This window comes from Anarhichas minor, unplaced genomic scaffold (genome assembly GCF_050575085.1).
Source record: "Anarhichas minor isolate MPS153535 unplaced genomic scaffold, ASM5057508v1 ptg000011l, whole genome shotgun sequence".
Classification (NCBI taxonomy): Eukaryota; Metazoa; Chordata; class Actinopteri; order Perciformes; family Anarhichadidae; genus Anarhichas; species Anarhichas minor.
The window spans coordinates 3,733,284-3,750,000 of NW_027466457.1; the positions used below are offsets into that span (position 1 = coordinate 3,733,284).

General features: G+C 39.7%; 1 protein-coding gene across 1 annotated transcript; it reads left to right on the plus strand.

Moving 5' to 3' along the window:
- The first annotated feature begins 3,493 nt into the window (after positions 1–3,493).
- On the plus strand, positions 3,494–13,442 carry LOC142947874 (uncharacterized). Its single transcript, XM_076089743.1, has 5 exons — positions 3,494–3,750; positions 4,440–5,407; positions 8,081–8,252; positions 8,923–9,813; positions 12,034–13,442. The coding sequence occupies exons 1-5, from the start codon at positions 3,597–3,599 to the stop codon at positions 13,095–13,097; spliced, it is 3,249 nt and encodes a 1,082-aa protein (XP_075945858.1). The 5' UTR covers positions 3,494–3,596; the 3' UTR covers positions 13,098–13,442.
- Positions 13,443–16,717: the final 3,275 nt, after the last annotated feature.

Sequence of the window (16,717 nt, forward strand, 5' to 3'; positions counted from 1 at the left end):
AAACACAATGGCATACATTTTGTCATGACCTGGATGGACACTATCTGGCACACATAGACCTTAAAACCCGTGGCACAATCCGCCAAAAAGAAAGCTATAAATGTACTGTTCTTGATCCATCGCACTACCGGAGCTACACGCAGGTGTGCAGACATTGGAGAAACGCCATGTGCCACGTTGCTCTGGCCTCCTATATGCACATGGTTGTAAAATGTGTACGACACAGTGGATGATAGATAACCCATATTATCCCACACTGACCCCAATCTATGCCGTTTAACACAGTGGGTGTCTTGCCATCTGTCAACGCAGGCGCGGGCATTTGGCTGATAATCCCCATTTTAGATGGGCCGTGATGTAAATATCTCGGTCTCGTGAGAAATTCCACTGGCATAAAAAAAAAAGCAATTAAAACTGAGGCATCCAGTTGGCCTTCATTTCAGTTGACCCTTCAATACATGGGATTTACGTGAGCAGAACTGAGCAAAAAACACAATCTTGACATTCATATGTAGGCTATGTTGTGATCATCTTAACTCGTATTGGATCAAAGAGGCGAACATTTACACTATATCTATACTCCAAATATACAGTAAGGGGAGGTTTCTTTCACCCAAGATGCAGTCTTTATTTCTGTACAGATAATAGTTTATAGGCCAATAGTGGAAGTAAAAAGTCAACCAATATTTCTATAATTAAAATAAAAACCAAATCACAAATGTACAGCCACTCCCAAATTAGAAGAATAATTAGCATATGTAAACGTCATCGTGAAAACATGAATATCTTGACTGAATCTTCCTGGTCCATAAATGTAATGTCATTGCACTGCATCTTTCAGCAATCAACAACTTTGATGCTGCTAATAAAAGTAGTGGGTTGGTGATGTGTGTGTGCAAACATTTCTAGTCAAGAAGGAAAACCTTCATTTCGCTGGCGTCTTTGGAAACAAGTACAAGTCTGCCACCGTGGTTTAGTTTGTTCAGTTCAGTGGGTTTGGGGGTCCTCCCATGGAAAAATACGAGTGTAATTTATTGTATTCTGAGATATTTGCATACATTTATTGTGAAAATGTCTGAAGGAAAACACTACATTTTCACCATTAAAAATACAATGTCATGTAATCCATATAATGCAGTAAGGCTACCTCTTTAAATGTGCCATGTGGCACCTATATTCACATCAATAATACATTAATTGTTTTTATTAATTTAATTTATAAACCCCTGACTGTAATTGTGCATACATGTTTCAGGAAGATTTTTGCTCATGTTCAAAACTCTCTGCACGTTCAAAACATATCCCTCATATCTGTGGGATATGTGGGATATATGTGGGATAAAACTGAAAAAGGGCACTTTCTCCCTAGAAGGCCAAACGTCAGGTGCTCAAGCCCCCTTTGAGGTCTATGCAAGTGTCAGACCCTGATCCAAAGAGGAACATTGTACCAGTCAGGAGGAGCAGCTTGTACAGTAGCAGGAGACTGATGCCGTTATACCAGCTCTTCTCTCTCAAGCAGCTGAGAGCCAAGATCAGAAAGTGGGTAAGCATGGAGACTCAGGATCTCACGCAGAGCCAAAATCACAGAAAAGATGCAATCGTTTTTGTAATATGTTTTGTTGTTGTAATACTAATTTTAGCCAGAAGAGGCTGACGTTCACCACTATGTTCTAAGTGGGACTAAAAGCATTCTGGCTTTCTTTCAGGAGCTTATTTGAGGAGCACATTTGTGAGGTGTTGAGGGGGGACCAGCAGACTGGATGGAGACAAGGGCATCAAGGGGAGGAGAGGAAGACCTGAAAAACACAACTGGATAATGCAGCAAAATGTTTCCTCAATAGGCCTACTTGATACTGATTATTTTTTCAGATTCTTAATTTTGTTTTTTTTAACAATTTACACAGCATTTTCGCCTTTTTTTTTGGTAGATGGTATAGAATGGAACCAGAGGAAGTGCATAGTATGTGTCTAAACCAATAGATACCTGAATATACACACACAATATTTATTTTGATTTGTATTTTATTTTGTCACCAAATTAAAGGACTGACAAACATGGAAGGTCTACATTTAATTACTGTGAGTCATTCTGAGACTTAAATGGCCTTGAATATAATTAAATGTAAGTCACTTTTAATTCCACGTCAACATTACAAAAAGCACATTATCATTACATGATCATATTATCAAGGTAGGACTGTGTTTTGTGGTGTGCAAGGTTTTGATCTATCTTCCATGAAATCTGATTCAAAAACACATAAGAATGTGATGAACTAGGGTCTGTTATTGTAGCGGGAGAGACTTTATAAGTTTATTATCTCAGAAAAAAGTCAGAAAAATATCATAGCATAGTATGCCATGATAATATGAATTTGTCATAAAAATGTAATTAAAAAGTCATACTATAGGAGGCCATGAAAAAATAATAACGTTCGTATCTCATAAAAAACATAAAATATGTCATAGAAACATATGCCATGAAATAGTATACCATGAATAATAATAATATGGTATGTTCTAAAAAAATAAAATATGTCATGGTAAAATATGCCATAAAAATTTCATTAAAAATATCATTGTATTCTCTGTGTAAAAATGTCATAATATCCTACGCCTTAAAAAAGTTTAAAAAAGCGTTAAAGTATGCCAAAGAAAATGTCCCAAAAAGGAATAGCATAGCACTCCATAAAAGTATTTTATGAGAAGTCATAGTATAGTTTAGTATATTAGTATAGCACAGTCATAGTAGTGACATAGTATAGTATGTAAACATGTCATAGAATGATATATAATGAATAAATTATGATATACTATGTCATCAAATTTGGTATAGTAAGGTGTGTCATAAAAAAGTCCAAGTACAGATTTTCTTAAAAAAACTGTTATCACATAAAATGTCATTGAATAGTGTGCTATCGTTTTTCTTAACTGTCCTCGCTTTAGGATTGGAAGTATCCAGGTTCTTTTCTCTAGAAAGATTCATTGATAAATAAATAAACATATATGTATATATTTATATGTGTATATATACATATATATATATATATATATATATATATATATATATATATATATATATATATATATATATATGTGTGTGTGTGTATATATATGTATATATGTGTGAATTAAATTTAATAAAATTATTGATAAATACATTGTTTATTTACTATAAATGATTGAAAATGAGTTATTTAACACAGCAAATGATTTAATTATTAACTGATTATTAATTTAGAAAAACAATATTTTGAAAAATAACTATGAATGAATTATTGAATATATGATTCAAAATATATACTGTATATATATATATATATACTGTATATATATAATCCTTCTGAGCTCTGTAGATCAGGCCGTCTCATTCCAGACCAGTCGGTCGCCGACGTAGACCGCAAAGGGTGGATCCTCCGAAGGATGCAGCCGCTGGATTGGGACAGAGCCAGGTTTGACACCACGCGGAAGTAAATGTAAAACATGTACAAAAATATCACACGCGCTGGTAGTTTTAGCTGCGTGTCAAATTAGCTGGAAGACGATGTTGTAGATGTAGTGAAGACAATAACTTTAATCGTAATTATTAAACAACAATAATGTCTACAGTCCCGTTTTTGAGACAGTTTGTCAACGAGCGACTAACTGCTGCTGCTGAAGAAATATTCGAAGTTTTGGAGAAAACTATCGTCGAGCACGAGAAACAGATCGATCGTCAGCGCAGACTGTTGGATATCGTTTTGAAAGCGGAAGGTAAGTTAAACAGGATAGGTATGTAAAACCTTTATAGTCTTTAGAAAGCCAACAGAGGAGCATGTCTGACACCATAACGTCACGTGTTGTATCTTCAGTTTTTCTATCATCACAGTATCATATTCTATTCATCCTCTGTCCCCCAGAGCTCCCACAACAACATGTCTGTGAGGAGGACATTTGAGGCTTTTATTTTGTAAAATGTCTCAATCAGTATTGTAAAATTCTTTTATTTTCAGTATGTCAGAGATGTCTTGAACATAAAAATATCAGTCATTGTCTGGAATTATTGAGAATTGTCTATTAATAGCACCTCAAATATTGAGAAATCATCTATTTTCAATCCAATTAATCTTATTTCCATATTATGCATTTTGTATCTATGCTCCCTCAATCCAGCTGTGGGCCGTTTGAATGCGTTTACCATGAATGTAGTGTTTGTATTCAGCCATCACACACAATACACTAAGTGTAGCCAAATACAATCTAGTGTACAATATGACTGAAAAGACACAGGCAGAAGCATAATGCTTCTATATGTTTATCCTACATTCTTATCAATTAAACTACCCTCAAGAAAATAAAGTAAGACAGAATATGGGTGCACTACCATTTTAGTGTCAGCTGATTTGACAACGGTTTCTATCATCACAGTAGTATCAGATTCCTTTCATCCTTTGTCCCTCCAGAGCTCCCACAACAACATGTCTGTGAGGAGGACGAGCATCTCTCTGACCAGCAGCAGCTCTTTGTTCAGGAGAGGAACTCCAGTCTGGACCAAGAGGACCCAGAACCTCCACAGATTGAAGAGCAGCAGGATGAACTCTGGACCAGTGAGGAGGGAGAGCAGCTTGTCCTGAAGCAGAAGACTGATGTCTTTATGTTGATTCCTGCTTCTGAGGAAAGTGACCCCAGTGAAGACCAGACCAGACCAAACTTTAGTGTCGATGAAACTCAGCCTTTCAGCAACATCCCAGTTAAAAGCTCTGTGGTATCAGAACCAAGTGGTGACCAGCAGCTCCTCTCTCACAACTCTCATGAAGCTGAGAGCCAAGATCAGGAAGGAGGCAAGAATGGAGACTCAGGATCAACTGATGCAGAGCCAGAACAACAGAATCAACATCACGCAAACAATCCCGCTATGGAAACGATTCACTGTCATACTCAGACAATCAAATGTGACATGTGTGAGAAAGCTTTTAAGTGTAAGTCATATTTGCAGAGACACATGATAGTACACAAATGTACGAAGCCACATACTTGTAAAACATGTGGGAAAAGTTTCCAATATAACAGTTATTTAAAAGTCCACATGAGAATTCACACAGGTGAGAAACCATATACTTGCAAAACATGTGGGAAAGCTTTCAGATGTAGTACTGACATGAAAAGCCACATGAGGATACACACAGGTGAGATACCGTACCTTTGCAAGATATGCGGGAAAACATTCCGTGAGAACTCATCATTGAAAAGCCACATGAGAATCCACACAGGTGAGAGACCGTATACTTGCAAAACGTGTGGAAAAGATTTCAGATTTGGCAGTAACTTTAGCGACCATATGAAGATACACACAGGTGAAAAGCTGTATCACTGCAGCACAAACGTTCCAGTTAGAGTCACAAAAAATATGAACAAAAGCACGCACGTCCAGGTGCCTTAATACTAAGAAGGCCGGCTCCATCATTGGCTGCAAACTGGACACTCTGGAAACGGTGGTGGAGAGGAGGACACTAAAGAAACTATTATCCATATTGGATAACCCGGACCACCCTCTCCACCACCTACTGCAGCGCAGCACTTTCTCCAACAGACTCATCCAGCTCCGCTGTCACAAGGACTGATACAGGAGAACATTCCTGCCCACTGCAATGAGACTGTACAATAAATCACCTCTGGCCAAATCATCCACACGACTATAACACCGTTACACTGTTGTTTGGTTAAATCTTTGCACTACTGTTTAGTTCGTTAATTTGATATTATTATATTTCATTATATTTAATGTGCATTTGATATTTAATATTTTTACTATGTTACTTTGGTTGCTTACCTGTATCTATAAATGCTGCTGTAGCGAAAAAAATGTCCCTTGCGGGATTAATAAAGTAACTATCTATCTATTTATCGACTACTTTGGTCAAGGGAAGAACGGGAGCCGGTCGCTGTGACGGTCGGCCAGAGGTGAAATCAGGAGAAGACGAGTGGGGAAGGAGACTAGTTAATCAAAAAACCCTCTGTTATGACTTGTCCGAGGTACACAGTGTAACTTGTCTAGGAGGAAGTTCAGAGGAGGAGGACATCTCTGAAGGGGGGGAGACTTAGGGTAGAATGGAGGTATAAAATAATGTACAATGCTATTGTGAAGCGAGTTGACTCCGGACAGCTCGGTTTACTTGGATACTTTGTGATGCAAATAAATCTGCGTGAACTGAAGAAAATCCAATCTCTCTTGTGTTCTGTGGGTGTTCGTTACTGAGTTCCTAGTGAGATCCTGTGGTGTCTCACCACGAGTCAGATAGAGAACAGTTCCTGAGCCAGCCGTTAGGTAAAGTAAAAGATTCACAATCATGAAAAAAAGTTTCACAGTGAGTGCACAGTAGTGACCAAGTAATAGAAAGTAAGTTGTTGGTTTTGCCAAATGTTCATTTACAAATTCATAATCATTGTTTTAAGTTTAACAAGAATTTAAAATCAATCTAACTATAAATGTGTATAAGACCTGTTAACAAGCTAGACTGTGATGCAGTTCTATTACACTGTTCTTGATACTATTTTAATTCAGTGTCTGAGGGAGTGATGCCAAGATCGAAAACTGGCCGTTGGTATGCTACTGTTGTTCAGCAGTAGGTACCTATCCTTGGGGTGTGCCACTATTGTTCAGTGGTATGTACCTATCCCTCGAGTGGTATGCCGGTACTTTTCCCATCACATACTGTAATCCAGTATACGGTAATATACCGTAAATGTAAATTACGGTAGCTTCACCGTAAGAAAACGGTAAATTACTGCGTCCCTGCTGCCAGTAAGTTGCCGTTATTTTATGGTGAAATTGTTTAGACCACTCACCTGACACTATGGAGGTCTGGCTTCAGGGTAATTTAACCGCACGGCATGATTGGTGATTTAATGTTTCTATCAGACGAGGATTTTTAATAGATTTTCTTTCAACACACATTGATTATTTTCCTTGAAACTAACAAGTTAACAGATATTAATATATTCACCTAATGGGAAACATTCATTTCTGACCATCGCTAAAAGAGACTGTTGGGGCTCAGGCCCGCACCATCCGCTCTACTGTTTAAACTTTAAAATCTCCCTTAACTGCTGCATATTTGATTATCTGGAATGAAGGAAACTCACTGTGAAAACTGATGAGTTTAGCCCTGCTGGCAAAACAAGTTATTCAGGTTTACGCCTATCTGTGTCAAAAGGTAAGAGATTAGTGTTGTTTGTAAGTCCATGAACTATGCAGCTTCATGCAGCAGTTATTTCTGTCACACCCCCATTTTACACCACAGCAGTCTAGCTTATCCTGTCTCTTCTCAATGCCACTTGTCAAGCTCATGCATATTTAACTGCTCGTCCTGCTATCAGATGAGCCTTACTAGCTGAAGGGGTGGAGCTGGGGAGATGAGGATGATGTGTTCAGCGAGGGGGCTGGGTTTATGAAAAGCAGCTACACCTGCCCCTCCTCACCACGAATGGATGCGTTATGAGACGGAGAGGAGATCTAAGCAGTTCGTTCGGATCAGCTGCAGACAGGAGCGGGCTCACAATGCCCAGAGACTAAAACCTGGATTCTACACTTTCATTAACTGGATCTTTAGAAGATGAAAATAGTTTCAGAGGCTCTGGCTGAACGGTACTTTGGACATTGAGGAATACTTTAATATCATCTCTCCCTCCACTTCAACAGTGAACCCTCACACCAGAGAGAAGTGGAGAGGGAAATTCTGTGTTACCTCTCAGGGACCCGTGCATGGCACCACTGAACGGTGGAGCCAACCCCCGGTGCCACAAACTCAGGATGATGAACGGCTTCTAGTGGATTTATTTTTTACTCGTTGTCCGAACAGAGTGTGTTAGTGAGGTATCAAGACACTGTTTTCAAATAACGTTGAAAGAAAGACAAAAAAGACACGGAGAAAAATGCCTTTTGGTGGGTTAGCAGGTTTGAAGAAACTTAACAGCGTGACAGCCCGTTGAAGTAAATAACACACACACGCGCTGGTAGTTTTAGATGCGTGTCAAATTAGCTGGAAGACGATGTTGTAGATGTAGTGAAGACAATAACTTTAATCGTAATTATTAAACAACAATAATGTCTGTAGTCCCGTTTTTGAGACAGTTTGTCAACGAGCGACTAACTGCTGCTGCTGAAGAAATATTCGAAGTTTTGGAGAAAACTATCGTCGAGCACGAGAAACAGATCGATCGTCAGCGCAGACTGTTGGATATCGTTTTGAAAGCGGAAGGTAAGTTAAACAGGATAGGTATGTAAAACCTTTATAGTCTTTAGAAAGCCAACAGAGGAGCATGTCTGACACCATAACGTCACGTGTTGTATCTTCAGTTTTTCTATCATCACAGTATCATATTCTATTCATCCTCTGTCCCCCAGAGCTCCCACAACAACATGTCTGTGAGGAGGACATTTGAGGCTTATTATTTTGTAAAATGTCTCAATCAGTATTCTAAAATTCTTTTATTTTCAGTATGTCAGAGATGTCTTGAACATAAAAATATCAGTCATTTTCTGGAATTATTGAGAATTATTTATTAATAGCACCTCAAATATTGAGAAATCATCTATTTCCAATTCAATTAATCTTATTTCCATATTATGCATTTTGTATCTATGCTCCCTCAATCCTGCTGTGGGCCGTTTGAATGCGTTTACCATGAATGTAGTGTTTGTATTCAGCCATCACACACAATACACTAAGTGTAGCCAAATACAATCTAGTGTACAATATGACTGAAAAGACACAGGCAGAAGCATAATGCTTCTATATGTTTATCCTACATTCTTATCAATTAAGCTAGTTAAGAAAATAAAGTAAGACAGAATATGGGTGCACTACCATTTTAGTGTCAGTTGATTTGACAACGGTTTCTATCATCACAGTAGTATCAGATTCCTTTCATCCTTTGTCCCTCCAGAGCTCCCACAACAACATGTCTGTGAGGAGGACGAGCATCTCTCTGACCAGCAGCAGCTCTTTGTTCAGGAGAGGAACTCCAGTCTGGACCAAGAGGACCCAGAACCTCCACAGATTGAAGAGCAGCAGGATGAACTCTGGACCAGTGAGGAGGGAGAGCAGCTTGTCCTGAAGCAGGAGACTGATGTCTTTATGTTGATTCCTACTTCTGAGGAAAGTGACCCCAGTGAAGACCAGACCAGACCAAACTTCAGTGTCGATGAAACTCAGCCTTTCAGCAACATCCCAGTTAAAAGCTCTGTGGTATCAGAACCAAGTGGTGACCAGCAGCTCCTCTCTCACAACTCTCATGAAGCTGAGAGCCAAGATCAGGAAGGAGACAAGAATGGAGACTCAGGATCAACTGATGCAGAGCCAGAACAACAGAATCAACATCACGCAAACAATCCCGCTATGGCAACGATTCACTGTCATACTCAGACATTCAAATGTGACATGTGTGAGAAAGCTTTTAAGTGTAAGTCATATTTGCAGAGACACATGATAGTACACAAATGTACGAAGCCACATACTTGTAAAACATGTGGGAAAAGTTTCCAATATAACAGTTATTTAAAAGTCCACATGAGAATTCACACAGGTGAGAAACCATATACTTGCAAAACATGTGGGAAAGCTTTCAGATGTAGTACTGACATGAAAAGCCACATGAGGATACACACAGGTGAGAGGCCGTACCTTTGCAAGATATGCGGGGGAAAAAACGATACCATTTCCGCATTGAAAAGCCACATGAGAATCCACACAGAAGAGAGGCCAGACCGTTACATGACCTGCAGGAGAAGATTCCGGACTATTTCAGGATTTAAAAGCCACATGAGAACCCACGCAGGTGAGAGACCTTATACTTGCAAAACACGTGTGAAAGATTTTACATGTAGCAGTAACTTGAAAGGCCATATGAGGATACACACAGGTAAAAAAAGCTGTATCACTGCAGCACAAACGTTCCAGTTGTAATCACAAAATAACAAAACAACTCTTACAAAGACCTATATTTCTACTGTGAAACATACATTTATGAATATTTTAGGTGCTATAAAAAGATTTTCAATGATTCCAGACTATGACCGATATATTCATGATCAGGAAATCTCTCACTTCAGCCATACTAAAAATCTGACATTTTTACTGTACCAATTAAGAGATTAAAAAAAAAGTTTTCATTGCTCTAAAAAATAACAAAAACACCAAAAATGACGCAGAATTACATAATTCTACCCTAGCCATGAGCAGGAAATTTAGAAACCCACATATCCGCCATTTTTTTCATCATAATCATTCAATTTAAAAAAAATCAAACGTTTTCATTGCTGGCCTTATGTTACTCTTCCTGTTGCATTTTTTCGTTTCTGGTGATAGAAATACGTTTAGCTTTGTCACAGTTAGTAATCGGACCCAAGTAAGTATGAAAAGAAATAGATAACTAAACAACTCAATAGTGTTCCCACAGCGTCGTGGTGTCGTTGTATTTGTATACTACTTGAATACTACCAGTTTAAGTGTGAAAAAACACAACTGTCTACACAAATAAGTAGACTAATCTTTTCCCCATGCAGCCAAATAGCCTAATTAGCTAATGTCTGAATTCGGTTGTGATTGGCCACATTGTTACGCTAAAGTTGTAGGAGTGAGTGTGGCTACGGGGGAAACTGAATAGCCTAGTTTTTACAAAAGTCCCAATATTGTGCTATAAATCTATTTCAAAATGATCTCACATGACTGTCTTACATAGATAGGCAGCCACAGATCATTATCACCCCACATTAGACCTTAATAGGTGCTGTCTTAATCATACAACATTGTAGCCTTTAATAGGCTACTGTGCAGGCGCAACAAGGGGGCAAGAGTTGTATAAATATATTGTTGTGGTGTTTCCTCTATGTTGCCAAAGAAAACCTGGTTGTTTCTTGTAAGGCCTTTTGTTGCAGGGCATAGATGCTGCGTGATTGTGTAGTTACTTTGTGAGTGGCCTTATTCTTAATGATGTAAGCCTTAGTGCTGTGTGTGCAACACATGTAAAGACTTGGCTTGCATCAATGTTATCTATTGTTTTGCGTATTCAGTCTGTGTAGACTTCAGCAAAAGCACTCTATAGGGGGGACCCTCTGATTGCCACTAATTATTTCACACATTCCTATTAAATCTTTGCATACTTATCCTTGCCGTGTGGGCATTCTGAATAAAGGAGCACTGATGGTCCGATTTTCCAAAAAATTCAAGACACCGTCTCACGGTGAAAAAGTTAAATGTATTCCTACCGGAGACGGGGAAAAAAAGCAACAAATATGTCACAAACGTTGCATAAGCTGTTGCAGCCACAGGAGTCTGTCCAAGGCCAGCACTGAAAACGTTTGTCATTTTAATTTATTTTTTTTTTAAGAAAATGACAGACATGCGCCATGAAAGTTTGCTCCCCTAGTTAGAGAAGAATTATTACATTTTGTTTCACTAATTGTCAGAAATGAAGTGTGTGATTATGTTTTATTATGTCTTCACAGCACCTCGAAGATTTCAAAATGTTGCTTTTTCTAAGTACAAATTTTAGGCTTTTATTTTGTAAAATGTCTCAATCAGTATTGTAAAAATCTTTTATTTTCAGTATGTCAGAGATGTCTTGAACGTAAAAATATCAGTCATTGTCTGGAATTATTGAGAATTATTTATTAATAGCACCTCAAATATTGAGAAATCATCTATTTTCAATCCAATTAATCTTATTTCCATATTATGCATTTTGTATCTATGCTCCCTCAATCCTGCTGTGGGCCGTTTGAATGCGTTTACCATGAATGTAGTGTTTGTATTCAGCCATCACACACAATACACTAAGTGTAGCCAAATACAATCTAGTGTACAATATGACTGAAAAGACACAGGCAGAAGCATAATGCTTCTATATGTTTATCCTACATTCTTATCAATTAAACTACCCTCAAGAAAATAAAGTAAGACAGAATATGGGTGCACTACCATTTTAGTGTCAGCTGATTTGACAACGGTTTCTATCATCACAGTAGTATCAGATTCCTTTCATCCTTTGTCCCTCCAGAGCTCCCACAACAACATGTCTGTGAGGAGGACGAGCATCTCTCTGACCAGCAGCAGCTCTTTGTTCAGGAGAGGAACTCCAGTCTGGACCAAGAGGACCCAGAACCTCCACAGATTGAAGAGCAGCAGGATGAACTCTGGACCAGTGAGGAGGGAGAGCAGCTTGTCCTGAAGCAGAAGACTGATGTCTTTATGTTGATTCCTGCTTCTGAGGAAAGTGACCCCAGTGAAGACCAGACCAGACCAAACTTTAGTGTCGATGAAACTCAGCCTTTCAGCAACATCCCAGTTAAAAGCTCTGTGGTATCAGAACCAAGTGGTGACCAGCAGCTCCTCTCTCACAACTCTCATGAAGCTGAGAGCCAAGATCAGGAAGGAGACAAGAATGGAGACTCAGGATCAACTGATGCAGAGCCAGAACAACAGAATCAACATCACGCAAACAATCCCGCTATGGCAACGATTCACTGTCATACTCAGACAATCAAATGTGACATGTGTGAGAAAGCTTTTAAGAATAAGTCCTGTTTGCAGAGACACATGATAGTACACGCAGATGAGAAGCCATATTCTTGCAAAACATGTGGGAAAGCTTTTCAACGTAACAGTCACTTGATAGGCCACATGAAGACACATACAGGTAAGAAGCGGAATACTTGCAAAATATGTGGGAAAGATTTCCGATTTAACAGTCACTTGACCAGCCACATGATGATCCACACAGGTGAGAAGCCGTATTCATGCAAAACATGTGGGAAAGGTTTCAGAGTTAGCAGTAACTTGAACAGCCACATGAAAACCCACACAGGTGGGAAGCCGTACCCTTGCAAGAGCTGCGTGAAAAGGTTTGACACAATTTTAGCATTGCAAAGACACATGAGAATCCACACGGATGAGAAGCCATATAGTTGTGAAACATGTGGGAGGGATTTAGGATCTAGCAGTCACTTGACAGCTCACATGAGAATCCATACAGGTGAGAAGCCGTATTCATGCAAAATATGTGGGAAAGATTTCAGATGTGGAAGTAACGTGAACACCCACATGAGAACCCACACAGGTTAAAAGTTGCATCACTGCAGCACAAAGGTTCCAGTTGTAGTCACACCCACACAGGTGAGTAGTCATTTACTTGGAAATTAAAGGGAAGAGATTTCAGAATGAATAGTGGCTTGTTGCTGTTTATGTGAAGAGTCCACAGTGTTGAGGAATCATCATGAAACGATTAGATGTTAGAGGTCTTGAGATAAGGAGTTTGAAGGAGTTTTGTAAATATGCAGAGTATGTGTAGGTTTTTATTGACGGATTAAAAGATCCATTTACAGGAAATAAAAGTTGACATTAGTTATAGTTCATAATATCACCTAAAATGTAGAGCCAAAACCACAGAAGAGACACCACAAAAGCAAAGGTCACAGATACAATGCATGCAAGATGACAATACCTGCGGGAAAAGATTCAATCTAACATCAGCATTTAACATCCATATGAGAGGCCATACAGGCGAGAAGTTAAATTGATGCAAAACACGGTCAAGAGTTTGGATGTAAAGGTGAGTTGAAAGTCCACGTGGAAACCCACATGCGTGTAAAACATGTGGAAGAGCTTTCAGACTCAGTGGTCCACATGATGAGATACTTTTATGGGTCTCATTTAGCGAGGTGTGTAAGATCACATAAGGGCCTTGCAGCATTGTATTTGCAAAGAATGTGGGAGATGATTTATTTCTCGTGGTTTACTGTGAAAACTAGAGAAACCGTAGAATTGAAACTCTTGGTGACGTGGTAACTCAATGAAAGTAGCTACATCTATGTAACTGAATGTAAAAGGTTGCCGGGAGCCGGTCGCTGTGACGGTCGGCCAGAGGCGAAATCAGGAGAAGACGAGTGGGGAAGGAGACTAGTTAATCAAAAAACCCTCTGTTATGACTTGTCCGAGGTACACAGTGTAACTTGTCTAGGAGGAAGTTCAGAGGAGGAGGACATCTCCGAAGGGGGGGAGACTTAGGGTAGAATGAAGGTATAAAATAATGTACAATGCTATTGTGAAGCGAGTTGACTCCGGACAGCTCGGTTTACTTGGATACTTTGTGATGCAAATAAATCTGCGTGAACTGAAGAAAATCCAATCTCTCTTGTGTTCTGTGGGTGTTCGTTACTGAGTTCCTAGTGAGATCCTGTGGTGTCTCACCACGAGTCAGATAGAGAACAGTTCCTGAGCCAGCCGTTAGGTAAAGTAAAAGATTCACAATCATGAAAAAAAGTTTCACAGTGAGTGCACAGTAGTGACCAAGTAATAGAAAGTAAGTTGTTGGTTTTGCCAAATGTTCATTTACAAATTCATAATCATTGTTTTAAGTTTAACAAGAATTTAGAATCAATCTAACTATGAATGTGTATAAGACCTGTTAACAAGCTAGACTGTGATGCAGTTCTATTACACTGTTCTTAATGCTATTTTAATTCAGTGTCTGAGGGAGTGATGCCAAGATCGAAAAGTGGCCGTTGGTATGCTGCTATTGTTCAGCAGTAGGTACCTATCCCTAGAGTGGTATGCCAGTACCTTTCCAACGGCACACCATTTCCTAAAGGCAGGTGCTGCTTGAAAGTTCATATTAGTGGTATATGGCGTTGAATCAGAGTGGTATGCCATTCATATCAGTGGTATAAACATCGAACAAAAAGTTTGGAAATTCGTGTTTGGTAGATTATTTCTCTATTGTAACAATGCTTCTTGGCAATAAATGTTATACCGTTGGAAAGCCTGTTTAGTTACCTTTCAAACGGTGCCCCATTTGTAAGGAACATGCATTTGTGGGATGAGCAGCACAGCTGAGTATGTGGGTTGCGCCCATGAAAAATTTGCCAAATCTTCTGTGCCAATGCCAAACAGCGTATTCTGCCATCGACTCTTGTTTGGTGTTGTTTGGTGGATTGGATGATTGAAGTCTATCAGTAACAAGGAAGAAACAAGACATATTGGCAATTTTACAATTTATTCATTTCACAAACAGGAGCCTCAGTAGCGTGTGGAAGAACCATACACAGCCACAACAGCCTGACTCCTCTTCATGCTGGTCACCAGCCTGCTCACACACTGCTGTGGGATGGCATTCCACTCCTCAAGCAGGATTTGTCGCAAGTCAGCCAACGTGGTTGTGTTGGTCACTCTGGCACGAACAGCTGGTCGCACAAGTGTTCACTTGGGTTGAGGTCAGGACTGTTGGCAGGCCATTCCATCCTCTCTACTCCCAAATTCTGGAGGTAGTCTCTGATAAACCGCTCTGTGGGGGCAAGCGTTGTCATCTTGGAGGATGGAGTTCGGTCCCAGACTGTGGAGAAATGGAATTGCCACTGGTTGCAGAATCTCATCTCGATATCTCTCTGCATTGAGATTGCCTCCAATGAAGACATGCCTCGTTTTTCCAGTGATGGAGATGCCGCCCCACACCATCACACTGCCTCCACCAAAAGGTGTTACTCTATCGGTGCAGCAATCAGCATAGCGTTCTCCCCGTCTTCTCCACACTTTGACCCTACGATCCAACTTCCTTAGACAGAATCTGGACTCATCGCTGAACATAACGTTCCTCCACATGTTCAGGTTCCAGTGCAGGTGTTGCCGACACCGGCAGAGAAGATTTGGCAAATTTTTCATGGGCGCAACCCACACACTCAGCTGTGCTGCTCATCCCAGAAATGCATGTTCATCAATCATTGCCGAGAAGCATTGTTACAACAGAGAAATAATCTACCAAACACTAATTTCCGAACTTTTTGTCACAAATTCCCCTTCAGATTAGATTGTTTTCATCCTGCCTGTTTCTAACCCTCCTGTTATTTCAGGTCCTGCCATTCACACCATATCATCACCCATTCCCCTCACCTGGTCTTCCACGCCCATCTCACCTGCAGCCCATTCCCTCGTTAGTCCCTCACTATTTAGGTCCACTCACTTGCACTTGTTCCCTGCCAGATTGTCTTGTGTGTCTCTGCCAAGCTCTTCAGCATTATCTTTATATTGTTCCTGATCTGCCTGTTCCGACCCTGCCTGCCTGTTGTTTCGACCTTGGATTTTTGCCTGCCCCTTATCGGATTTGAGCACCTTCTTGACTGACCTCCCGGTTTTGACCCTACCTATACACAAGTAAAGAAAACTATACTTGTATTCTGTCTCTGAGTCGTGCTTTTGGGTTCACGTACCTGTAATCCTTACACATACATTGGCCATAATATCAGTTTCAGGGCACATCAGCAAATATTAAATCACTTTATTGTCCTTTAAAAAGCCTTTCATATATCTAAACAACAAAATGGACGAGATAAAATAAATACATTCCTTTATTTAAGATGCTGTGTTGCACTACTTTGTCAATAAAGTCAAAAAAATAAATGCACGGCATCACTGTTCGTGAATCAAACCAATTTACATTAAATGTGCATATGCATCAAGAGACGGCACTGGTGTGCCTGTCTGACAGTAGACTACCACTTTCAAGCGGCACCTGCCTTCAGCAAACAGTGTAACATTGGAAAAGTAGCATACCACTCCAAGGATAGGTACATACCGCTGAACAACAGCAGCATACCATCGGCCACTTTTTGATCTCGGCGCTACTGGTCTGAGGTTATCCTCATGAGTTCAGTTAAGCCAGTCATTAAAGATTTCATGACTTTATTTGTTTT

Coding starts and splice junctions, on each gene's coding strand:
- LOC142947874 (XM_076089743.1), top strand. CDS start 3,597: ATGTCTACAGTCCCGTTTTTGAGACAGTTTGTCAACGAGCGACTAACT. Junction 5,408..8,080: donor ACAAAAGCACGCACGTCCAG/GTGCCTTAATAC, acceptor TAAACAACAATA/ATGTCTGTAGTCCCGTTTTT. Junction 8,253..8,922: donor AGGTAAGTTAAACAGGATAG/GTATGTAAAACC, acceptor TTGTCCCTCCAG/AGCTCCCACAACAACATGTC.